The sequence below is a fragment of the Heliangelus exortis genome, chromosome 13, assembly GCF_036169615.1.
Source record: "Heliangelus exortis chromosome 13, bHelExo1.hap1, whole genome shotgun sequence".
Taxonomy (NCBI): Eukaryota; Metazoa; Chordata; class Aves; order Apodiformes; family Trochilidae; genus Heliangelus; species Heliangelus exortis.
The window spans coordinates 9,090,909-9,115,777 of record NC_092434.1 but is presented as its reverse complement, the minus strand read 5'-3'; the positions used below and the strand labels follow the sequence as shown (position 1 = coordinate 9,115,777).

General features: G+C 36.2%; 1 protein-coding gene across 5 annotated transcripts; it reads left to right on the top strand.

The window, feature by feature from the left end:
• The first annotated feature begins 95 nt into the window (after positions 1-95).
• On the top strand, positions 96-24,665 carry TDRD12 (tudor domain containing 12). 5 transcript variants are annotated; one of them, XM_071756767.1, is made up of 31 exons: positions 96-123; positions 591-641; positions 1,785-1,946; positions 2,229-2,365; positions 3,182-3,301; positions 3,837-3,892; positions 4,429-4,514; positions 5,644-5,842; positions 6,337-6,413; positions 7,848-7,906; positions 8,331-8,391; positions 8,782-8,886; positions 9,238-9,423; positions 10,098-10,251; positions 10,406-10,533; positions 11,126-11,317; positions 12,279-12,407; positions 13,086-13,203; positions 13,753-13,886; positions 13,966-14,180; positions 14,953-15,046; positions 16,975-17,162; positions 17,458-17,668; positions 18,188-18,280; positions 19,274-19,443; positions 20,510-20,631; positions 21,671-21,725; positions 23,024-23,137; positions 23,226-23,379; positions 23,466-23,532; positions 23,891-24,665. In XM_071756767.1, exons 2-31 carry the CDS (start codon positions 621-623, stop codon positions 23,974-23,976), a joined length of 3,693 nt encoding a protein of 1,230 aa, XP_071612868.1. In that variant the 5' UTR covers positions 96-123; positions 591-620; the 3' UTR covers positions 23,977-24,665. The 5 variants fall into 5 exon arrangements, with proteins under 5 accessions (XP_071612868.1, XP_071612866.1, XP_071612867.1 ...); XM_071756765.1 differs by having other exon boundaries at positions 23,226-23,532; XM_071756766.1 differs by lacking the exon at positions 9,238-9,423 and having other exon boundaries at positions 23,226-23,532.
• Positions 24,666-24,869: the final 204 nt, after the last annotated feature.

Here is a 24,869-nt window from a genome sequence, read left to right as displayed (position 1 = left end):
GCGGAACCGCGCCTGCGCACCGGGGGTGAGTGTGTGGGCGTGGGTGGGTTTGGAAAGTTCTGGAAAGCGAAGGCGGTAGCGTTGGTATGGGTGGCTGTAGCTGTGAAGGTGGTGTTGGCTGAGGTGAGGGGGATTGGGGTTTTTTTATGATTTTTTTTTTTCTTTTATGAGGTAGAGGGTGAAGCTGAAGAAGGGGGGAGGTAAATTGTGCATTGTTTATTAATGGTCTTTTGTCCTCTCCTGTCTTTTCTATTTTTACACTGTGCATGTTAGATGTGGGGGGTTAGGTGGAATAATGCTGACAAGAGGGATAGAGAATGAGGGTTTCTTTGTAGCAGTGTGTTGGCAGGAGAGGCACCCTCTCCCTTTCTGCTGTGTTTTCCTCACACAGTGGTGTGGGGTAGGTAGTGACCGCTTGCAGGGTAAATACCCTCAGCATGGGTGTGGGATTTGGGCAAACATCTGTTTTCTTGTGTAATTAATAACAAAGTGGCAAAAATTTATAGACTTGCTTAGGGTATGTGCTCTTTATTTATGCTTAAATAGCAGCTTTAAGAATCATTAATCAGGCGTTTGATGTTAATTTGCAGTAGCATTGAGGAAGAATTTAGCTGAGAAACATGGAAGTCTTGGTATTACAGGTATGCTGTTATGTTTTTGAAGTAAAGGATTTCTGTTCATTTTGATGTAACTCTGAAAGTCAGATTTACAAATAAGATGTCTCTGTATTTCCCTTTGGTAATTTCTTACATGTGTGGGGTCACGTGGATTACATAGGTTTGGTTATTCCTTTTACATCTTTATATTGGTTACATCTTAAGTCAGTAGGGATGCAGCTAAAATCTAAAAGGGAAGATGTGGAGCTGTGTACTGTAGTACTAGATTCTGCTCAATTCCACAAGTGATCATGGAAAAAATATTTTTCTGGAATATAGCCAGGACAGCTGACCTCAACTGACCAGAGGGATATTCCATGGTATTGGATGTCATGGTGTGCAATAGAAGCTGTGACAAATGAGAATGAAGGGGAGACACCTGCAGTTAATGAATGTGGCTTTCCAAGTCACCATAATATGTGACAAAGCCTCTGCCTTCCCGTGAGCAACAGTGAATGCATTCCTTATTTTGCTTTGCTTGCTTACCCAGCTTTTGCTTTGCCTATTCAGCTGTTTTCATACCAACCTGTGAGTTTTCTCACTTGTACCCTTCCAATTCTCTCAATCATCCCTTTGCAGGGGAGTGAGGAAGCAGCTGTGTAGTATTTAGCTGGGATTAACCCATAATAACTGAGGACAGATCAGCTGAAAGTCTGGCATATAAAGCTCTTCAGAGGCTGAGCAAAAACTGTGAGCCCATTTTAAAGGAGCTGACTGTCTTGTAGACTCTTGAGCATGAAGAATAGCCCATAGATAGGGTTTGTTGTGTATTTTGGGTTTTTTTTAAATGTACTTCTTTAAGACTATGGAAGTGAAAAGCTTTGTCTTTGCTCTTTATCTGCTGTTTGGGTTAAGCAGCTTTTAAAATAATGATACTGCCTTTTAGAGTGTACATGCTGCTGTTTGCAGTGCTGTTAAAACTTGCAAGCTGAGAAGACATTTAATGAATGGTCTGAAGTTGAAACATGTTTTGCTTCCTAACATTCTGCATGCTAAGTATCAGATCCCATGATTTTAAAGATTTTTTTTTTTTTGGTTTATATTTGCTCTTCAGCTGTTCTTAAAAACATCTTACTGTTTCAGTAGGCATTAATAATATTTGTTATTGTTATGTATCCTTTGCCTCAGGTTGAAGATCCAGGTTGTTTTTGGGTTACTATTAAAGGATGTGGACCTTACACAGTTGATGAAATAGAATATGAAAACCTGAAGGCTGAAATGAATCTGTTCTATAACAAATCTTATGAAGATATGGATGAAGTAAAACCACTAGCGGTAGAAGAAGGCCAGGTAGAATCATTGTTGTATCTTGTACATAGATGCAGATGTTTTCTGCATTTTTTTTGGGGGGGTGACGTTTTGGTTTTTTTCCTAATATTCTTTGTAAAAAAGGAGATCATGACATCTACAGAGGTACTATTTTCTTAGATGCAAATTTCATAACTACATAAGCTGCATTTTACAAAGAAAATTGAGGGCTGTAGGATAAGGACCATATTCTTGCTTGTAAGAGTGTAATTTGTTATGTTTACATGAACTTACCATTTTGTTCTTTTTTTTCCCCTTTCCCAGGTTTGTGTGGTGTTCAGTGAGGAACTCAAATGTTGGTGTAGAGCGGTTATTAAATCAATCATGTACTGTACAGATCATTATCAAACAGAATGTTTTCTTGTGGATTATGCCAAATACATTTTTGTTAAATCAAAGGAGTAAGTGTTTGGGGTTTTCTACACTATCACTGAAGTGTATTTTTTATTTATTCATTACTATTAAAACGTTACTTGGGTAACGGAATGGCTTTGCTTAAGGTAGGTAATGGAAGGGCTTTGCTTAAATTCAGGTTTGGGTTGGGCCTGCAAGAAACTGCTAGGCATAGGATGCCTTTGCAACTGTGAATGCAAAGCAGTCCCTGTTTTGTGAATTTTTAAAGATGCATTCTGTTGCAGGCTTTGGTGTTGTTTTGTTTTTTTTTTAAGATGTGAAATTGAAATAATGGCAGTTTGTCATGACTGAAATCTATGATTGCCACTTAACATTATTTATATATACATTTCTCTCTTACTAAGTGTTTATAAACCTAAACATTAAAAAAAACTCTGACTAATTAATATCATTCAGAAAGCATACGTAGACAAAGAATTTCACTTGCTGAACCAACTTTCTGTCATCTGGGCACACATAAGTGCGTATGGGGGGTTTGGCACTGCAGTTTACTACTTTGTTTACTAAGAGGTGGCAGTCTGCCTTCCCAGGCTTTCATAAAGCCACTATGAAACCTGATGCTCCTGAAATCTCAGAAGTGTTTTTAAAAATAGCTGTTTAGCTCTTTGCTTTAAAGTTCTTTTCTCTAAAATGAAAAACAAAACAGCGGTTTCTGGCTATTTCACTGTGGAAGCCAAAATTCTGGAAGAACTGTGTTGTCAAGAGGAAGGATGGAGGAAAGAGAAGGATGTGTATGAGACCAGTGGCTTCTGGAGAAGAAAATGTGCTCTGAAAAATGGGATTTTTTCTGCTCTGTTTTTAAGCATTCGAGTTGCCCTGGAAACATTTATGCAGATCCCATATAGAGCAAAGAAGTGTAGACTGTATGGCACAAAGCCAGTGACATTGCATATTGATTTTTATGAAGACACTGCAAAAATCATGTAAGTAGAGTTTAATAGATCTATACATATGTTTCCTAAGTGTGAATTTTTGATTGCAGAAATGTTTTTTGGAAGAAACTGTCTCAAGAAGACCGTAGGATGTCAGTGGATAATTATTTCCATTTGAGAGGAACAGTTCTTACATGGAACTGCTTCCTTAATGATTTAGGGTTTACTGTTCACCTATTTGAATCTTGATATTTTTGATTTTTAAAACCTTTGGAAATTCAGGTAAGTTTCTGACAAAGTTCTTGTCCTTTGTCAGAAATGTTTCTTGATTCCCATAGGAAATTCCTTACTAATCTGTCCCTAAGAGATGTTCCTTACAGAGGAGGCTCTACATTTTTAGCTGGTCAGACGGTCTATAGCTGTTTATAGGTAGCTTTGATTCTCCTCATTCTGCCTTTTTTCAGGACATATTCCTGATTTTAGCTGTGCTTTCATCTTACTACAATTCTGAAGGACTTGAATAGTAAAGTTTTCACTGGGTCTCGTGGTAAAGATGTGGGATAACCAGTTGTGTTGCTTTTTCTAGACCAGCCAAAAGATGGGACAGTGCTGCTACTCAATATTTTCAGAACCTTCTCAAAGGTAAACAAAACATCCTGCCAAAACCCATCTCAGCCTTCTTTTCTCAAGGCTAAACAACCCCAGTTTTCTTGGTCTTCTTAAAGACTGAGAGAAGACTGTCAGACTTTAAACAGTCTTTATCAGCTACGTTTGCTTGAATGGGGAGCCTGCCTGAGCTATACAAGTGTGGAAATACAATTGATTTAAAGAAAGGTAAATGTCAACTTGAGAAAGTATGCATTTGTACTATAGATTGTTAAAGGTTAAAAGAAAAAGACTTCTAACATAGAATTAACACTGGTCTGTGTTGAGAGGTCATTAGTACTTTCCTACTCTTGATCTTCCTTTAAAGAGGAAGGACAGCTTCATTTTTGTAACTTTCAGGGTTTTATTGCCTTGTTACTTGTTTCCATTTAAAAGTTACTACATTTGTAATAACTTCTCTAAAGAAATACACAAAACCAAACATCAGCTAGACATGTAATGTCTCAAAGTAAAAGTGAAAAATAACGATAATTTGGTAAGAGTTCAGTCTTTCTGTTTGTTACTACATGCAGCAACAACTCAAATGGAAGCCAAGTTATGTGCTGTAGAAGGTAACACATTTGATGTTTTCCTTTATGCCACAATAAAAGGTGAAAAGGTAAGATACTTTTGTATCTACAAATCCGTTTGTGGACTTTGCTGTGTCAATTATAGCTTTGAGATGAGCTTAAGACTGAAAAGCATTACTTGCAAGTGAGTTTTGCAGTTTCTCTTAGATACAAAAGGTAAGGAATTAACTTATTAGAGGTTTTGTTTTATATTTCTGTTGCTTGTAAACTTCGGGAGAAATTCCAAGTAGAAGAAATCCCATTTTTCTTGATGTTGGCCTCGTGTTGGAAGGTAGTGACAAGCAAATGAAGTCTAGCAAGTACTTGAAATCAGATGTATGAATTATTTAGTTTATTTTTGGCACCTTTTTCTGGTGTCAGTAAGGCACTTGTACAATATAAAAATACAGAAGTTCACCGTGCTTTTGCATAAGACTGAGTCTTCAAACATTTGGGAAAAAAAATAGTCCCAAAATGCATAACTTGCATTAAATATCTACTGTAGCTACAGTCTTACAGACTTAAGTAGCTGTGTGGTAGATACAGATTCATTTATTTGCAGACTGCTACTACTTGAAGAGTTTTACCAAGGCTCTTTATCACTGGAGTTATAGTATCTCCCATAGACAATGACATTGAAGGCACATGTTAGTTTAAATACCTTCTCTCACTTCAGAATATCCATTGGCAATAGTCTCACTGATCTCTGAGCCAGTGGAGTTTAAGAAGTTCCAGGTTCAGCATTATTTTTTCCTGCTGGATATTCATGCCCACAGAATCAATAAGAAATTAGCTTGACTTACAGTAAACAGGTAAGTTCTAACAAACTATTCCTATGTGTCAGACTTCACAAAAACCAATGAAATCATCAGATGCAGGGCTTGAGCGTTACTTTTTTCTGCCAGATTTTGATGCCCTTTTAGAGCTTATAAAGAAGTTGAGTACAGAATTTTAGGCAGAAGCACAAAACAGGCAATTAATTAACACCTGTTTAGAGAACATGCAGGAAGATACGACTGAGTGTTCTGGGGTTAATACCAGAAGGCATTTGTGGATACTGCTTGTCATAATGTTAGTGAAAGCTTCAAATAAATTGTGAAGAAGTATGTGGCTGCATAGTTTGTTGCTGTATAAATTATTCCTTGTTGATACTGGTCAATGAAGATCTTGGTTTTTTAGGTATGTGTTAATGATGATCTTGTCACAAAGAACTTTGCTCGTTTTGAGGAAGCTGAAGAGAATTCAAGGAGTTCTGCAGATCATCAGGGAAAACAAACATCACTGAATGTTGAATCTTCTCCAGTGAAAAGTGTTAAATCTACGCTTGCTTTCAGGCCAATTCTGTTCCAGGAGAAGATACCAAAAAATCTTGAAACGGGTAGGGACCATGCTGTTGGAAGCAATCATACATGTAATACATCATGTATCCTTAATGGGATATACTGAACATGAGCCCAGTGAGAATACTGTAAAGCTTGTGGTACTGTATACGACAAAGGGTTGAGGGTGAGTTACACAGGCATGTGTTGATACTGAGATTACTTGTGGCATTGTTCAGTGAGCCATTAATGGATTTTTTTCTTTTGAGGTATTTATTTGAACAGTAGTGCTTACAAAATCAGTGTTTATCGTAAGTTTTCTGTGTAGGGACCAAGTCTTCATTCTTAAAAGTCTGCAAATTTCCATTCTTGTTCATTCAGTGTCTGTGTAGTTACTTTATGTAACTATTTTTCGGTTGTTCTTTTTGCCACTAGGAAATGATACAAGCTACTAAACAAATCAGTCACAACCCACTGTAAATAAAAACACTGGCTTTTTATGTGTTCAGATAATCAGAAATGTGTTTTTGCATTTTTTTATTTATATTTTCAGGTCTTGCTGAGTCCAGTTCCTTTCCTGAAGAGATATACCAAAGATCAGGCACAGATCTAAATGGAAGTCCTGCATCTGTAATTACCATTTTTTGTATTAAATTGCTGAAGATGAACTGAACTGAACATCTTTAGAACAGATTAGGCATACTGTAGTCATCTAGTCTGTTTTATGTTACATCTGGGGACTGCACTACTTATTGATACAGTTGAATATTCTACTTCATTTTCTTCATTTAAATTGCAAAAATTTTTAAAAAATGTACTACAGTCCTGTAAAAGGTTGTGCCTCATCTGCATCCCTTAGATGCATTTTTATGAGGATAACACACTACACAGTTTTCTGAATATTTAGCAATGTGAATTTTAATGTTTACATGAAAACAAAGTAGTCCTTATGTTCTGTACCATAGTAAACATTCATTGGAATTACTTCTGATTTGATACTTCTGAGTTGATACTTTAAAGGCCTAGCCCAGTTTCATTCTATTTTCATTTTCTTGCTGTTCTTTACTGAAACATTTTCAAAATGGTAGCACTCACTCTTGTGTGTTAAGTTGTGTACTGAATTGCACAGCGAGAGCTATTGCAATGCCTATGGGTGGAAAGGAAAAAGAAGTGTTAGATTTAGGCAAGTAATCACTGTTGAGTGTTATTCCATCTCATCTCTTTTAAAGAGCCCGTGTACTGTTTCATGTCCTCATCTCCCACATGCTGTAAAGGATAAATTTGCTTCTGTGATAGCAGTGGAATTACTGCTTCTGTCAGTAATTCAGGGGCAAAAAAGGAGCTTTACAGAAATTAGGTCTTAACTCTGGTAAAACCAGAAGGATCGCAGCCCCTTCTGAACTTCAACTGTGTTACCTTATTGCAATATTTTTGAAAGAAAAACAATGAAATTAGTAGTGAGGATTGTTACTGGAGTGGGATTACTTTTGTACCTTTCTGGAAACAGCTCTATTACTTTTACCAAACACTTGAGTGATGCGAGTGTGACAAGGTCATGCCTGTTGATTTATGGTGACTTAATGATGACCACTAGAAAATACTGTTCAGAACCAGACATATTTGGGCTAATTCTGGATCCAGTATCTGATTCCTTGAGGATTTTTCAGTGTGTTGTTCAATTTAAATTCAAGAGCAGTTTCTTCGTGAGTGTGCAGCTGAGTAACCTGGTTTTGTTTTTCCTCCTCTCTGGTGTGCAGACTTTCCATGAGATGTGGCTGTGAATTAATTTTTCATTTGTGTGGCTGATGCTCTTGTCATGTACTCGATTCTTAGTAAGGAAAACGCTGCTATTTAAGAAATTAAGCAGTTTCCTGAATGTTGTTTCATCAGAATTGTTGCCTAATTCAAACTTAAACTCTGTACAGAAATTCTCAAAAACATTTGGGGAGTCCTAGAGCTGGGTGATACAGCCACTTTCAATTCAGTAAACTTAAATAATTTTTCTAAAAAGTTGCTGTTGAACAGAATTTCTGTTCTAAAACTGTATTCATCTTTTTTTGATAGGTTGTCAAAGGAATTCCAGATTTGCCTTTCAGGGAAAGTACAGTAGTTAACATAGACAGGTATGTTACGTTACAGTAAATATTTAAAATACTTATGTAATAAGATAATTAGGAGCTGTAGTAAGTTTCCAAGGAGTGCCTTTTAGTTCAGTTTCTAACTGATGCAAAGCTATATTGTTAAATTTTAAGAAACCTTTTTCCTCGGGGCCTTTTTTTTTTCCTGAAGTTGAGGAACCTACTAATTATCTTGTTAAAAAAATCATTAGGATTATTTTCAGATACTTAAGCTAATACTAAATTTTATTTTCAAAATGGTATTTTATAATTTCTTATATTCAAGAATTTTTCTCCTTGGCATAGGTAATATATTAGGATTATTTTATGAGTGAATTGATTCATTATATATTAGAAATATTGGCAGTATTTATAAATTATATTTTGCTTTTGCATTTATGTTGGATTTAGCTTTCTTTTTTTTTTTCAGGATTCCACAGGTCTCAAATTCTGAACTTCTGAAGATGCATGCAGTTCAAGATGACAAACAGGTACTTCAGGCACTAACTGTAACTTCTCTTGTGCAAAGGTATAGTGTGTATGTGGAAGGTTTTGGTAGTGTTGGAGCTGCAATGGTGGCCTTTGTGGAAGGAGGTCAAGGGCTTATTCCAGCTGTGTCAGCAACAAGACTCACTCTAAGCCAAACCTGAACCAGCCTTCGGAGTTGGTGGTTCCTTAATGAAAACATAGGTAAGAAAGGGCAAGAAATACAAGGGAGAGAACAAAAGAAAAAGAGGCAGAGGAGGTACTCCATAATTTTCTTAGCTTGATTTCTTCAAAATGACATTTTTTAAATGCAGTAAATGCTTTTGAGTTTTATGCAAGCTAAGACCCTTTTGTTAAGTATTAACCTTTCTCATTTATTTGTCATATGGTTTCAGATTTTTCAAAATCTTTGTGAGGAAAGAAACTTCATCTTTCTTAGCAATAAAATTGAGCCATCATCAGTTCTGGAAACAACACCACTTTTTGATCGTCTGAAAAAGGTAATGGCAATGGGCACTGAATATTTCTGTAAGGCTAATATTATACCCTAAGTTTAGGTACTAAATATTATAGAAGTATCCAATTTAGATGGAGAAATGTGTAGGAGGTGGTTTGTGCAGTTGAATAAATGAAACTTTGGAGAAATGCTGTAAGAATTGTACACGTTTCTTCTGGTATATTAACCACTGCTACAAGTCATGGGACTTCATTTAAATATAAGAAATTTAACTCCTTGGCCTAGAAGCACTTTTTAGTATTGTGTGTTTAGGACATTTATTACATAGTTTGTCTAAGAGCTTCTAAGTCAGTCAGTAGTTTTCATGTGGAACTTTCAACTTCTCTTTCTCTAGGAACTTGCTCGGCAAAAGTTTTCAGGTCCAAACTTCACAGAATCTTACTGTTGGCCGCCAGTAGCTCGAGGATGTGATGTAGTTGCTATATCATACCAGGGAAATGATCCTTTTTTATATATTCCACCAGTTCTTACATTTTTGCAGTCAGAAGATTGCTACAAAGCCTTACCAAGAGCATGTGGAGTATGTATGCATTACAGTGGTTGCAGGTTTCCTGCAGATATAAGTGCAGATATAGAATAATCAAAAAGATAGTCAATGTTTAGAATGTATACATTCCATGGGATATTAGTGTCTCCATGGTGCTTGCCAGTTTGTGTAAGCCCTCCACTTAGAGGCTTACAGAGAGAGACTGCTTGAATGTGGGGGTCTAAAACTTAGTTATCAAGTAATGTCTAACAGGTGGCTGATGTCATACCACTTTGATACATGATGTTTTGTTCTTAAGGGGATTGTATGTAGCAATTAAAATTTGTATTAGCTGTTTAAATACTGTAATTCACTTTCTAATTCAGATCACAGAAACACAGAATTATTGAGGTTGGTAAGGGACCTCTGGAAATTGCCTGGTACAAACCCAAGTAAGACAAGATGCTCCTGCTTCTCTTAAATTTTTTGACCTTGTGTTGTACGTTGCTGTGTGCATCCTTTTTGTCACCCAAGCTAACCCAGTGTATGGTTCCTTAGGTGTGTAGCACCTGCACTTAAAAAGTGATACAGTACTAAAAATTTTGAAGTACATAAAAGGTCTGTGTTGCAAATTGTGTTTCTGCCCTAAAAGCTGAAGTAGTACAGTTCTTAAGATTCTGAACTCTGATGTAATACTATGGTGTAAAATTTTGTACATATGTGTCTAGCCACTAGCACTTATTTTATGTCCTGGGTGGAAGAAGGCACAACTTGTTTTTGAACTACTGAAAACATATGAGAGATGCTCCAGATGGCTTCATCCAATGTTGATAATACTTGGGCAGAACAAAGAAGAAGCTGCAAGTGTGAAAATCCAAGGATGTAAGAATGCTTTCTATCTTAATTATGCTTGAGAAGAATGTGGGGTGTCTTAATTGTAGGAAGCTGTGACAGAAGCAGTTTATACATCTGAATTTTTTTTGTTCTCCTACCATGCCCTGTGCTGTTTTTTTAAGTCTCTTCTTCCTACTTGTAGGTGAAGTAATAGTGACTACACCACATAGCCTCCTGAGGCTGTTTGAACATCACAGTTCATTATTTTGTAGACTTTGCCATCTTGTTCTTGATGAGACTGAAGTACTGTTTTCTGATGCTACTGAACAGGTAAATGGTATATATATTCAAATAGTTAAATGCTAGTGCAGTTCTGAATGTGTCAGTTAAAAGAAAATGAAAAAAAAAACAAACCACCCTTCTGGTAGAATGAAACACGGGAATAGTTGAAGTCCTGATTGATGTTTTTGTTGGTTTTTGGTTGTGTGTTTTTTTTTAATCCGAGGTCTCTGTTCTACACTGATCTATACTGCTGTCTTCCTCTTCTATGATTTTCCAAGGATTTGCCTTTTTTCAACTTAGCTGTGATATTTTCACTCTAAGTGTCTTCAGTCTACTTTAAAAACTTGCATTCTTTTCATGACATTTCCATCTTCTCTGGTCAGAATCCTGGGTTATGCTTCTCTGTGTGTGGAAATGCTGTTCCTCCATGCTGTTGTTACTTCCTTGTTACTTCAGAAGTCGATCAGATAAGAAGATAAAAGTGCACAAACCAGACACTGCATTTCGTTATGTGGCATTTGTGTTTTGCTGTGGTGGTAGTTTTGTGACTGGAAAAAATGGTGTGCTGGAACAGCCTACTTTTCGCTGTTACGTAAACGTTAGAATATGGTAAGAGCATAGAAAAACTTATTCTTTATAGGTTTTTACTATATTAGATTATTACAAGAAATCTGTTACTACTGAAGCATGGGAGTACTCACCACGTCAGATTATTGCTGTTGGGACTCACTGGAATAAACACGTAGCACACATGATAAAGGAGTTCATGAATGATCCTTATATTGTGATAACATCTATGGAAGAAGCTTCCATCTGTGGAAATGTTCAACAGGTAAAAGTTTGAGGATAATGTACCTGTTAGTTTACCAAGATATTTTGCTGTTTGTGCTGATCAAGATCAGTATATGTGGCTGCTGATTGTTCATTAAGTGGGTAGTGCTACAGTGCTAACTCGGACTGACCAGGTGCACCTCCTGTGTATGAACAGAGGTGACTTGTACAAGTTAATTACTGAATGAGGTGAAGGTCTCTTACCTTGCTTTTTAGGGCTGAGAGGAAGATAATTCCTCTGGTATTTCACTGTTAGTGCAAATAAATCTGAATTTTATCAGAGTGTTACTGCCATTTTGAGTGGCAGAACTACAATAACAGTTATCTCTATACACAGCTGGTAAAATACTTGTTTTGCTGCTGTGTGCCACACAATACAGAACTTATTTGAACTTAAAATTTTCAGAAAGTTCTATGTTCTTAGGTGCCTTGTCATTTAGTTCCCAATTCAATGTGGAGTAGGTGTTTTGTAATATAAAATGTTTGAAGTATGAGCTGAATTCTTGTGTCTCGGTATAATAATTTGGCACTGAGAATTTTTAGAAGTCTCTTGAGACTAGGCATTCTGAGCATGACATGAAACTGAAAAAATTATGCTTGAATTATTAAAGAGTATTTCAGTGCAGTATGCTTTTGCAGTGTGAAGCTTTTTTAGGGGCACTTGAAAATGCCAAATGCAGATTGACAAATCATGGAAAATAAAATGAATGACAGTGGTAATGTGGGATTAAGTTTGTGTGTTGGATTTAAGTTATGCTCCTGGAAGGTGTCCTAAATGCTTACCTTTTGTGAGAGCTCTCCATATATGCTGTGAGTGTGAAAGAAGACCAGCACTTACTAGAGCTGTCATTTACTGTATTCTTTAGTGTTATATATAAGTGTTTGTTTAAAGGAAGAATTATATAGTAAAATACATACGGATAACACAAACTGTCAGCCCTCCGTTTTATATCTACCTCTAGGTCATACAACCTTGCACAAACAGTGGGAGAATTGCTGTGTTACTCCAAGCACTGGATTTTACCCACAGTAATATTCAGAAGGTGCTGATATTTGCTGATTCAGCAAATGAAGCAGAGATGGTCCATGAGGTAAGTACTTTAGATATGTAGAAAAGTGCCTTCATTTTTTTTTTTTTTTTTTTTTTTTTTTCAATTCTTGAGGTATGACAAACTAAATACTGGCTTAAAAGGCTTTCATTACTTCATTCTTAACTTTGTGCTCTCTGTGACATTAGAACTTTTGAGTTGAACCAAACTGACTTTTTTTACGAAACAGCCAAGGCTTTTGTAGTGGTTAAGTTGTGAAACTTGGATTGATAAATAACCAAACACTTTTGAGAATACTGTACTTATAAAAGTTAAATATGGGTTATTATAATTGTTGGGGGATTTTTGTTGTTTTTCTCTGAGAGACCAAAGCTTGAGTCTCCATGTTGTGAAATGATAGAATTGATTAGAACAGAGAGGACACCTTGGCAGTGGGGAAAGTTTCAACAAATTCTGACACATTTTGTTTAACTTACTAATCTATATCAGCCTGAGCTTTATTAATTTTATCTTTATACAGGAAACTAACAATTAAAGTCAATATCCATAAACTCAAGTTTTTTAATTTCATATAAGCAAAGTAAATTCCATCAGCTTACCCTTGGCTGTCTTTCCAGCAGCTATGGTGTGCTAGATACTAAGAAGATACATTATTTACTGGAGAGTATTAGAGAAATTACTGTACTGGGAGAGTGTGTAACTTTCTACTTTGTCATTCAGGTACTGAAGAGCAATTCAATATTTGCCTTGAAAATACATAAAGAAAGCAAGCTTGATTTCAAGTATATTTTAGAGCAGTGGACAGAAGAATATAGGCATGGCACTCCTGTTGTGTTAGGTGAGTATTTTCTTTTTGTCTATTGGGGATTATGTATTTATGGTGGCTTATGTTCTACACTACATACTTAACACTAGTCTATCACATCACTTCCTCAGGGTCAGCTCCCAGTGATTTCTTTCTAGTAAAAACAGCTTGGGTTTCTTTTTTTTTTTTTTTTTTTTTGGGGGGGGGGGGTTGGGATTTTTGGGGGTTTTTTGGTTTTGGTTTTTTTTAATGTCATTGGTGTTCCTGGGTCCCAGGCTTAACTACTGTGAGGGAACAACTTACTTATTAGAGGGAACATAGAGGAGGGTTTCTTGATTCATTAGTTTAAAAGTACTGCTGGTTCTTTAAGAGAGTCTCTGTGATTTCACAATGATCTCCAGCTGCAGAGGATAGTTAGGATAATTCACTTTGGAAAGAAAAGTGCTGTGTTACTAGAGACTAAAGTGAAACACTGCCATATGGGTAAGAAGTGCATTGACTGAAAAAATCTAATGCTTGATGCAGTCCCTCACATGCTTGTAGCATTATAGTTATATGTGTGTGTATCAAACCTGTGCTTAGTTCTAACAGATGACTGTGTGCAGTCTCTGGGAATCACTGATGCAACACGTGTGATACATTTCAGTCTGCCTTCTCCAGGAGCCTTTGGTCAGCGTCTGTGCTGCATGTCTGACAACTTCTGCAATGGGATAAAGGTTTGAGTAAATCTTTAATACTACATTTGATTATTAAGTGGCGGATACATAAAAACTTCTAAAACCCCAATTTTTTTAGTATTCTTCTGTAGATCAGAAATACCCCGAGTCAATCATTCTGCTAACGGAAGACAGTGCGTCTGATACACTTGGGATCCTGCACTATCTGCAGCGTGCAGAAGCTGAAATTCCACCAGAACTTCATGATTTTACTGCCAAAACACTACAGGCTGAAGAAGATAAGAAATTGTCAAGGCCATTGTGTGCTTATCTTAAAACATTTGGGATATGCAGGTAAGGAAACAGCAAGTTTTCTTGATGCCCATACTGACACAGGAAGGCATTGGATGTCTGCAATGATAAACACTGCTTCTTTGAATTTTCTTGTTGGATACCTTTATTCAAACTAGATTTTGCTCATGTTTTATTTTTGTGGTTTGAGTTTTTTTTCTGTTTGCTGTTTTATCTTTTTGTCTGGTTAGACACTTTTATGAAAACAAATATCAGTGTTTTCCATAAGTGTCCAGCAATAGGACAAGGGGAAGTGTATTTAAACTGAAGAAGAATAGGTTTAGACTGGGTCTTAGGAAGAAGTTTTTCAGTATGACAGTGGTGAGACTCTGGAACAGATTGCCCAGAAAAGCTGTGGGTGCCTTCTCCCTGGAAGTGTTCAAGGGCAGGTTGGATGAGGCTTTGAGCAACTTGGTCTGTATGAGAGGCATCCCCGTCCAAACAGGGAGGTTGGAGTAGATGGTCTCTAAGATCCTTTCCAACCTAAGGCATTCAATGATGGTAATTGTTGCAAGTAATAAAAAGTAAAATTTTACTGGTTGTTTTGCTCTGAAACAAGTTTTCTGGTGTTTTTTGTTTTTTACAAACTTTTCTACCAGGAACTGTTTGTATATTTCTGTGTTAACCCCCAGCATCATTGGTGCTATTTGAGACAGAAATTGAATGTTGAATGGTGATGAAATTCCAGTGCTTAAAGTTCTTACAAGCCATACAAGAGCATCTTGCAGCTGAAAACAGAGGACCTTATTAAAAGAACCTTTTTTTTAATACTTAGGAATAGAATAGCGTGTCCAGATCGTCATCAAATTAATTTACAAATAGATGTGCCCCAGAATATACCAGATAAACAAGTGTCTGGCTGTGTGACAGTAAGTAGTAATTATTTACTTTGTTTTGGGGTACTGAGAAGACAGATCTTAATAGCTACTTAGTATATTCTTTCTTTTTTCATATTACATGAATACAGTTGTAGTGTTTATATAGTATCTCTCCAATACTTTCTCTGTTTTTTCCCTCTCTCCCATAAGTAAATCAGTGCCAGATTTTCCCTTAGTCCTTCATTTGAACTGAAATTGTTTTGCAGGTGATTCTGAGTTTACTTGTTCTTTTGCATTGAAGGTTCCTGTCCTGTGGGAAGAAGGTTTATGTTCTGTTGATTATTTCCCTCTGTAACCTGGGACCATGTGCCAAAGTTAAAAGGTTAAAGTTCATATAAACGTCATTTGAATTTATTGTAGAGGAAACAGCTTAATATTTTGGAAGAGATGTTACAGGTGATGCATGTTTTGTTGGAAGAGAAGATGTTATTCTCACCTGATACAGTGATGCAGACTTGCTAATAACTGAGCGTGTTTTGGCCCTGTCATTTGAAACTGATATTTTTATTTGCAGTATCTACAGAAAATGGGATACAGTTCTTGCCTTATTTTCTAGGTGAATCAGTTATTTCCTACTAAGATGTTAGTGCTTTATGCAAACTGTTTTGGTAGAGTACTGTTCTAATTTGACTTTTAAAATTTATTTTTAGTAGTCTCCCAGTCATGAAGCCTTCATAGTTGTTGGGTTGACTTGTGGTTCTTCACATGCCAGTAACAGTTTTTATTTCTGCTTACATTTACTTGGCTTTTCAGTCCCCTCTATAATATAGTAGTGTCTTGCCATACAGAAGGATTGTACAATCTCTTGTCTTGGATAAGGATTACTGAGGGCAAATGTATAGATGTTGGTGCTTCTTTCCAGAGTTAGCACTTAGGTCAAAAAAGTGCTGGGTGTCTTCCATTTGGATGAGCTGCTTCTGCCTTCTGTCCTGTCTTTTGAGAATTCAGGTCCCTTCAGGTCATGCAGTTAATGGGTGTCATCTGTTCCCAAAAGTCATACGTTTTGAGAATAGAAAATAAAGAGGACTCGGTGGATTCTCTGGTGTCACTTCATTTCTGCCTAGTAAATAAGCTTTTATTGTTACGTATGAGTTCAGACCCTTTGACAGCAGGCTTTAGTGCCTGAAAACTGTGATAGTTTTTATGACAGTCCTATTAGAAACTTGCATTGTTTACCTGTGATGCAATAAAGATGGTGGTCTCTTCCATTTCTTCATCTACTTCTGATGATTGCAGAGGCTGGATGTTTGTCTTGCAGATCAGTTATCACTTTGATCCACAGTTGTTTGGTTTTTGTGTGCAACTCATTATGTTTCTTTCCTTTAAGATCCTCAAGTTTCGTTGTGCTTCTTTAGGATTTTATTAAGTGGAAATGACCTTTCTTGTCCTCTCACTGTCCTCTCTGGCATCATAACCCAGCTCTGTCTCGCTGCTGCCTGGCTGTGACTCTTTGGACAGAATGCACCCATCATTTTGTGCATTTGATAGAATAATACTTTTATAGGGTGTTTTTAATGTAATTTTGGTGTGTAAAGAGTGAATGCCTCATGTTTCTTGTCAGTTCTTCTAAAATGCACTGTAAGGTTGGAAAACACTTAAAATTAAGCCTGAATGGTGTAGAGTATCTTTTGTGGTTAGTAGCTTGGCAGGTAATGGTATGGCTCACTGTTCATTCAAGTGGAATACCACCAGCTGAGGCTGAGCAGTTCTTTCTTTATAGGTTTGTTCACTGTTGACTGCTGGCAGTTAGTATTCATAATCATACAAGTAATAAAATGAATTTTCCTAATGTGTGCATACAGCAACATCTCTGTAATTTCCTTGTGCTGGAAAGAAGGATAGGTGGTCTTGAATGTGGAAACTTAAATGTTAATTTAAAATAATCCAGTTCTCCTTTTCTAATGTTTTTGTGCATTCAGATACTGCCTCTCCACATTGTAAATGCAACAAACTACTTCGGTCGAATAGTAAATAAGCAAAAGGACCAGTATACAATTCTGGCTGAAGAAATGAATGATTATTTTAAGAAACCTAGTAATAAAATTATTGCTAAAACTGTGGAGAAATTAGCATTTTACGGATTATGTGAGAAAACACTTGTTCACAGGTAAAAGTGTCATGGTTTTAAATTATTCACAAGCATTTTTTTTCTACAGAGTAGTTTAAAACTTTAATAATAAAAAGCCAACCCACCTCCAAATCCAGCAAAAAATCTGCTGTTCAAATCATACTTTAAAAAGCCATCACATACTCTTTAAGTTACCAAATGAAAGACAGAATGGCTATCCAGCCATGTACACACAGTTAAAAAACACTGTTTTTTAAACAAGAGTAGATTAAAAAATATTTTATAACTGATTATATGGATAATATATGTGTGTTTCCTCTCCTACTGTGTGAAGGGTTCAGGTGGTGGAGATTTTTCCAAAAGAAGAGGAAAATTTGTTCTTTAATGTCAAAATAAAATACATAGATGAAGGCAGAACAAATCAAATTCAGAACTATCATCTGCTTCAGTTACCTGCGAGATTTCTGTCTCTGCCACCTCAGGCTGTGGAATTTGTAGTTTGTAGGGTGAAACCCATTGATAATGAAATAGAATGGAACCCAAAGGTAATGTTTATCAATCAGGTTTTTCATGGTATTTCGTTTAAGTTCTCTAATTTGTCTCTTCAGTTATTTTCTAGAAGAAAACATCTGTGAGCTGTGTATTTAGTTGTAAAATTTCATTTTGCTTATTAGTATTACCAATAAATGTCTTGGGCCAGATTCTAAGAAGTCAGTTTCTTGTTTGTTTCCTTACAAAAATAATGGAGTGAAAGTTAGGATGTTTTCTTTTAAGTTGTTTAAATGGCTTCTTTAGGACAAATTATTGCTGTTTTTTGAATATATGTGGAGTAACAAGGGAAGGGTATTTTCTCTAAGTTGACCTCTGTTTGAGTATTCTTCCATTAAAGAAACCTCTTTAGTAGTATTTTGACCTACAGTAAAGCCAGAATATTTCACCAGTTTACTCAAAAATTATTTGTTTAATACCCTTTACATTGTAAAGCTCAGAAGATTTGTTTCATCAAATGTAGTTATATTAATTACATGTTGGTATACATCTGAAGTGAAATTTGTTTTTCCTAGGTAACTTGTCATATTAGTCACAAAATTAAAGGAAAACTACATGAAGCAAAAATAATACATACCTTGGGAAATATAGCTTGGGTTGACCCAATGGTAGGTATAGAATTTTAACATTATAAAATACTGGTATCTAACTTTCTTTGTAATGAGTGCCAGTTCTTCTCATTCTGACTTTCAGTTCCTATTTTGATTTCATTGTGCTTGGGATTTGTATAATACTGTTGTTGTTTAATTTACTTTGTTAATTTACTGTGTTGGTGTCTGAGCACTTAAACAGGTTGCTCAGAAGCTTTGGAGCCTCCATCCTTGGAGATACTTGGGAACCATTCAGACATGGGCTTGGGCAGCTGCCTCTGGGTGTCACTGCCTGATGGAGGAGCTTGGACAGGATGCCCTCTGGAGGTCCCTTCCAGCCTCAGGCATTCTGTGATAAATATGTATGCTTGTACATAGATGGAATACGTGACTGAGTAAAACTTGAACTTTTAAATGTGGGAAGCTGAATATGCACCATTGACAGCACCAGCTTTCCAAGTAGAGGGCTTTGTCTTTATGGAATGCACAAGTTCATCAAAAGGGTCTTGTGGCAGGTTGGTCCTGCCAGATCAGAGAATAAAATGGAAAATTATCTGGAAGTAATTATTCTAAATAGATTCCTTTCCCATGTCACGTATCTCAGCCTTTCTCTGCTTTCTGTACTTCTGATTATGTTCAGGGTTTTTTCTTACCATGCCCTTCCCCTCACAGCAGTTTTATTGTTTGTTTGGGCCTAGAAGTTATTCTTAACCATGTGATGTATCTTTTGTCTGTAATTTGTGTAATCAGGGTTAGTATTGTTTATGTAATTGCTATCTTGGTTCTGCTAGATGGGACTAGCTAGTAGTTCCTTGAGCCATTATCAAAATGAAAAAGATGGGGATGGTTTGAAAACAATTAAACGTTAATTCCTGTTAGGAAACCAGAGAAAGCAAATCAGGTATGAATTAAAGGGGCCTATATTGAAAGTTATACTGAAAGAACAGGTGGGAGTTAGAGAGGGACTATTAATGAAATGTGATTTTCATTTAGTATGATTTCTAATTCAAGGTCCGGGTTACCAGGCTTTCAGATTTGAAGATTTCTATCAATGAATACAATGTTCGGTCTGAGATTTTGTCGACGGGTCTGGGAACTGACAATCCAGATCATATAACTGAGCTTCAGAAGTTGTGCAGACACATGGAAGTATTAGATCATGCACAGAACTTGGAGCCACTGTAAGTGTTGCTGAATTTTTTTCAGCATATACCTTAATTGGGAAAAAATGTACTGTTTAATTTTAACTGGATATTTTCATGGCTAATATTACTGAGTATATGATTTTCATAAACAAAAGAGACTGTTTGTGATAGGTCTGCTTTTCTTTAACTGTTCTTTAGCCCACATAAATATAATGAAAAATACCAATTTTAGAAAATGTTGAACTAGTATTCGATGCAGCTAGTCAAGTTTATTATATAGAGTCTGAATACAAATTCTGTTACGTTTTATTATGATCTATTCCTTTCAGAGGGCTTTCAGGCTCTGAGGTTTCTGCTACCTCAAGCACAACTGTTCTGAATTTTTCTTGAATTTTTCATGCTGTTACTGAACAGGAAGGTTGGTAACCTCGTAGTGGTCACCAGACCATGTACTGCCACAGACCTTACAACTTCATAGTGCTGTCCTTCTCAGATATCTGTAATGCAACTGTTTGGGTTACTTTCTGCAGACTCACTAAGCCTTGGGGACTTCCAGGGCTGTTGCAGAACAGAGGGCACTGGTGCCCATCTCTGAGCTGTTGAGTAGGCTGACTGTATTGCAATGTTTCCTGAATCTTGAGTCCAGCTAGTGAAGCCCATAGCTGTACAGCTAGAAAGCCAGAGGTCTCTTTATTACTAAGTGAAGAACTTTGGATATTCTAAATCAGAATGAAATATGACAAGCCCCTGAACCTTGTGGAATTTTTTTGGAAGGGAATCACTGTCTTGTCTAGATCAGTCACACATTAAGGCCAGTAGGTTCTTTTTTTTTTTTTTTTTTTGTGATTCAAAGGAAATGCTGATGCCATCAGAATTTTAAATGTCCTGACTTGGATTTCTGTATAAGCATTTCTTACCAAGTTACTAAAGCTCAAGTAACTTTGTGGTGAGATTTATGATTTGCCAGAGGTGCATTTTATTATATCTTTTATTATATATTGGATTGAAGAACACAGCTTCATAAGCCAGTTGCGATTACAAATAGTTTAATATTCACTGTATTTAAACTCTTACTTTTAAAAACGTCTTTTTCTGTGTTCAGAAGCATAAAGGAGGATACAGCTGGTCCAGAGAATGTATCCAGTCCACAGAACATGCCAATACAAGAAAATCCTTCTGAAAGCTGTAGTTTCTCTAAAACGGCTTTTGGGAATCATCCATGTGGTAAACCTTTTCAAAATTTAAAAAAAAAACCCTTTAGTAATTAGGTGTTTAAATGTCAACCCGAAATGTCTTAGCAAATCAGTACACATAGTAGTACCATATTGCTGAAGTTTACATTACAGCACCAATACTTTATATTTAGCAGAAGGTGCTGTGAGAGTAAACCATATTAATCTAGCTGTATTACTATTGGGAAATAATTCTGTCCTTGAGAGACTCAGAATTGTTTGTTTCTGAATGGAATATGTGAGCAGGAAATCTTCCTGTGGAGAGTCTGAGCCCTTTGTTGTCAGAGTTCAGTCTGCGTAAGTGTGAGGTAAACAACAGCACTGTTCTCTAGGACGTTTTTTGCCTTCCTTCCAAGATTGAGTATGGTGGAAAATTACTTTTTTTTCTTTCTTTCCTTTTATTCTAATGCTTAAATTCACACTGTAACTCACACTTAAATTCAGTCAGTAGAGGTTTAAAAGCGTATATGGCTTTGTCTGTCATAGAAGGGGGACAGGATGATCTGGCAGCAGTTGAGATGTCAGTTTGGAGCAATAAAAACTGAGTTATTAAGAAGTTGCAGCAGAAAAACGTCAAATAAGATTGTGGAGTTCTGCCCATAGGAGGCTTTTCTTTCTTGTGTAGTAGAATGACTGTGATGCCATGTCTCAAGCTGTGATGGTAACATCAGTATTACTAGTTTCATCCCTGAAACTTGGTCAGTTTCTAAAATGACATGTTTGTTTCAAATAAGTAATGTCTTCAAACTGGAAGAACCTTTACCTGACCTGTAAAACTGCATTTTTGGGTTTGTTTTTTGTTTGTTTTTATTTCTATCACCTATAATACTCTTTAATTCAAATTTTCAGTTGAATTCTTTACAAAATCTTTCCAAACGGAAAGTACCCAATGTAAATGCCAAATATAGTCTTGCAGTAGTAATTAGATTGCTAGCATGTTACTTTTATGATGTTACTGAGATATTTCAGAAAGTATCTGGTTCCTGTAGCATAGATAATTGTAAAATGTATTTCTGGATTCTTCTTTCTAGATGGTGTAGTTCAAACTAAGGAAGCAGAAGGCTCTGCCCTGCATCAGCGTAAATGGTACAGAACTCAGGGATTTTTCCCATGTTTGTTTTTTTTATGTGAACTGCCAAATAGGACAGTGATCCTTACTGAGGTTCTGTTTTATAACTGAATAGATATAACACAGGTGCAAGTATTCTGTTATATCACTGTTGAGCTTGAGAGATTACTGTTGCTGTTAGGTATCTATGTATATACACACATCATCTTGTGAGTCCCTTAAGCAATTTAAATTGCTCTTTTGCTTACTCTTGGAAGCTGACTTTTATCTGTTGAAATTATGTAATCCTTGGTTAAACACCATAGGAAGTGAATGAAAATCAAAATTTCAGCTCCATCCACAGCTATGAGGTACGAGCTCTGACTTACGCTTTATCTGGATTATGTTTTAACAAAAAACTATCTCATTTGAGATCTCACTTGTGACTCCTACCCTTCTGTTCGCTATATTGGTATTTAATGAGATGAATCCCTTTTGTGTCAAGATTCTGTTCTTTGGCTGCTTTCGTTTGTTTGCAAGGGTACATTGGCCCTTTGTGAATACATTGAGTACATTGTCCTTTGTGAATAGGAAAATTTAAGTTCATATGTAATTTGAAAAGCATGCAGTAAAAATTAATGCTGGATTTGTGAGTTTGAGTTTACAGGTCCTGAGAACTTAAATTTCTTAAAATGCTTTGGGGCCAAGCAGTGTTTGCCTGTGATACCAGACCAGATACCTATGACTAAGTATGGCAGGTACATGTTAACCGTGCAGATACCTGTGTATCCTTAATGAATGGATATTGCAGTCTGCTAATGGGATTTATCTTTCACTTATTAAAACATTTCAGTGTTTTGGATAGATATGAGGCACAAAAGCTGTAGAATAGGAAGTTGAAAACTTTGATGAGAAACTTATTTGTGTGTACAGTGAGTCGAAAAGCTTTATCTCTTTCATAAGTTGGTCTTGCTGTTACTTTTTCCTGTGTCATTCAAGATAAGAATATCATCCTAAATGAGGCAGTAAGTTTGATTTCTTTGGATATCAAAGTTAATGGAGTCTGTCTCCCCACTTGAGCAAGTAGATGTTCTTCTCCAAAGACATGACATTACAGTGCTTTTGTAGCAAGCTTGGCTGACAGCTTGTCATGTGCTTTCCTGACACTGCTATTCAGTGTCAGATACTATGGTTGAGTACACCTACAGATGCTGAAACTTACCTGGTAGTTTGTAACCTAATGAGAAATCTCTGGCTGTGTGAAAACAGCTTGTCTAAAGCAGAGCTGTTTACTGTTTCAGAAAAAAAAAACCCAATTAAATTTCCTTTATTTCAGCTTTTATCCAGAAATAAAATGGTTTGAAGATGAAGAGACTGTTACAATGAAAGTAAAACTAGAAGGTGTATCCAACTGTAAACATGAGTTCTTTAAAGAGAGGGTGGTTTTCAGGTATGTTTAAGATATTTAAGTATAATAAACACAATGTTTGACTGCCAGCTTGCATCTGTTTTTTTTTAATTTTTTTTTTATAATTTAGTGCTTGTTCAGGAGACAAATTTTATTTGGCTGACATGGAGCTGTATCAGTCTATACTTGCAGAAAAGTCTACATGTGTGATTAAAGACAAAGAGACTACTATTGTTCTTGCAAAAGAGAAAAAAGGAGCATGGTGCAAATTACTGAAGAACAAGGTGAAGAGGAAATTGATAATTACTAAATGTTCTGAACATACCAATTGCATCAGTGCAGATGTTTCAGAAAATGTTTCTGTCAACAGAATCGTCGTGTGTCTTTTGATTTTGAACACTGGGAAGATTTTGAAAAGAAAAGCCCTTTTCCAGTTGGTAAGAAAGGAACAAGTTGGTGTTTAGAATAAATAAAATCATTAGCATCCTCATTTTTGCATAGGCAGTACCAGAAATCCCTGGTTTATTTCAGAAATGTGACACTTGTTGTCCTGCTTAAATTCTCTGAAAACAGTTGAGAGTACCTCCAATAGCAAACTGATAAGCAGGGTCATTTGCTATCAGAATATCATGACAAAAAGCAGTTTGAAGTAGTTTGTAATGGTTTCGGTCTAGTTTGCTGTCTAAGGTATGTTTTTTGTTGTTTTGGGTTTGTTTTAATACTACCAAATACTTGTTCTTAAGCTCTTTTTTCCCCCTTGCTTTATAAACATGACACTTTGTTAATTACTTCTAGGTACTAAAAAATGTACTTACACTGCTGCAGGAACCACGGAATCGAGTGACTTCTCAGAAGACAGTGGAACAGAAAGTGATGAGTAATTGGGAGACAAATCTTTCTTCTCTAATAATTGTGCTTCAAAACAGTGTCTCCTGCATGAACATTTCCACTAAAATTGGTAAAACTAAACCTCTCGGTTTCAGAACTGCCTTTGATTTTAGGAAAATAGTGAACAAAATCCTTACCCTTTAGGTGCTGAGAATCTAGATAAATACTCCATCTCAAAATTTGTGTATGTTTTCAAGTGCCTTCACTTTAAAATTATTGGCTTTAAGATGTGCACGTCATGTATGTGGAACGCTAAACAGTAGGATCTAAAGACTGAACTTGGGTTGTGAAGCAGTTGAATTTAATAGTAATTACAGAGGTTTTAGCTTTCTCTGAGTGAATTTTCTCTGTTGGCAGTAGTCAGTAAGTTTCACACATCCTGCTGATAGTTGTTTCTGCTGTATCTCTTGCATTCATACAGTGTCTGGCAGTCAGCTCCAGTGGCAATTTTTGTTACTTGATTGGAAATAGGCTGATTTGGCACGAAATACTGTGCAGTGCAGTTCCTGGTAGTAACTCACTGCTGTTCAGCCTTCGTGCAATGAGCACTGCAGTAATAAATTCAGCATTTGTTTTCAGTTTGACATTTTCACTTTTCATTAATGCTCTTGTTTCATTCTCCCTCATTTACATAAAACTCCTCCTGTGCAAATTAACAATAAAATCTTGTCTGTTTACCCCTGAGGCTTTGTCTTTTAATGTACCATCTTGTAATGTACCATCATCTTTTCATGTGACTATATGCTGATTTAGAATAGAGACTCCACTTCATACAGATTTATTTTGAGAAGCCTAAAATTTGTTGTATTGTTGACTAGGCAGAATATAATTATTTGTTGAGAATTAATCTTAAAACAGCCTTTACTTCAAAAATAGGAGAACGCTA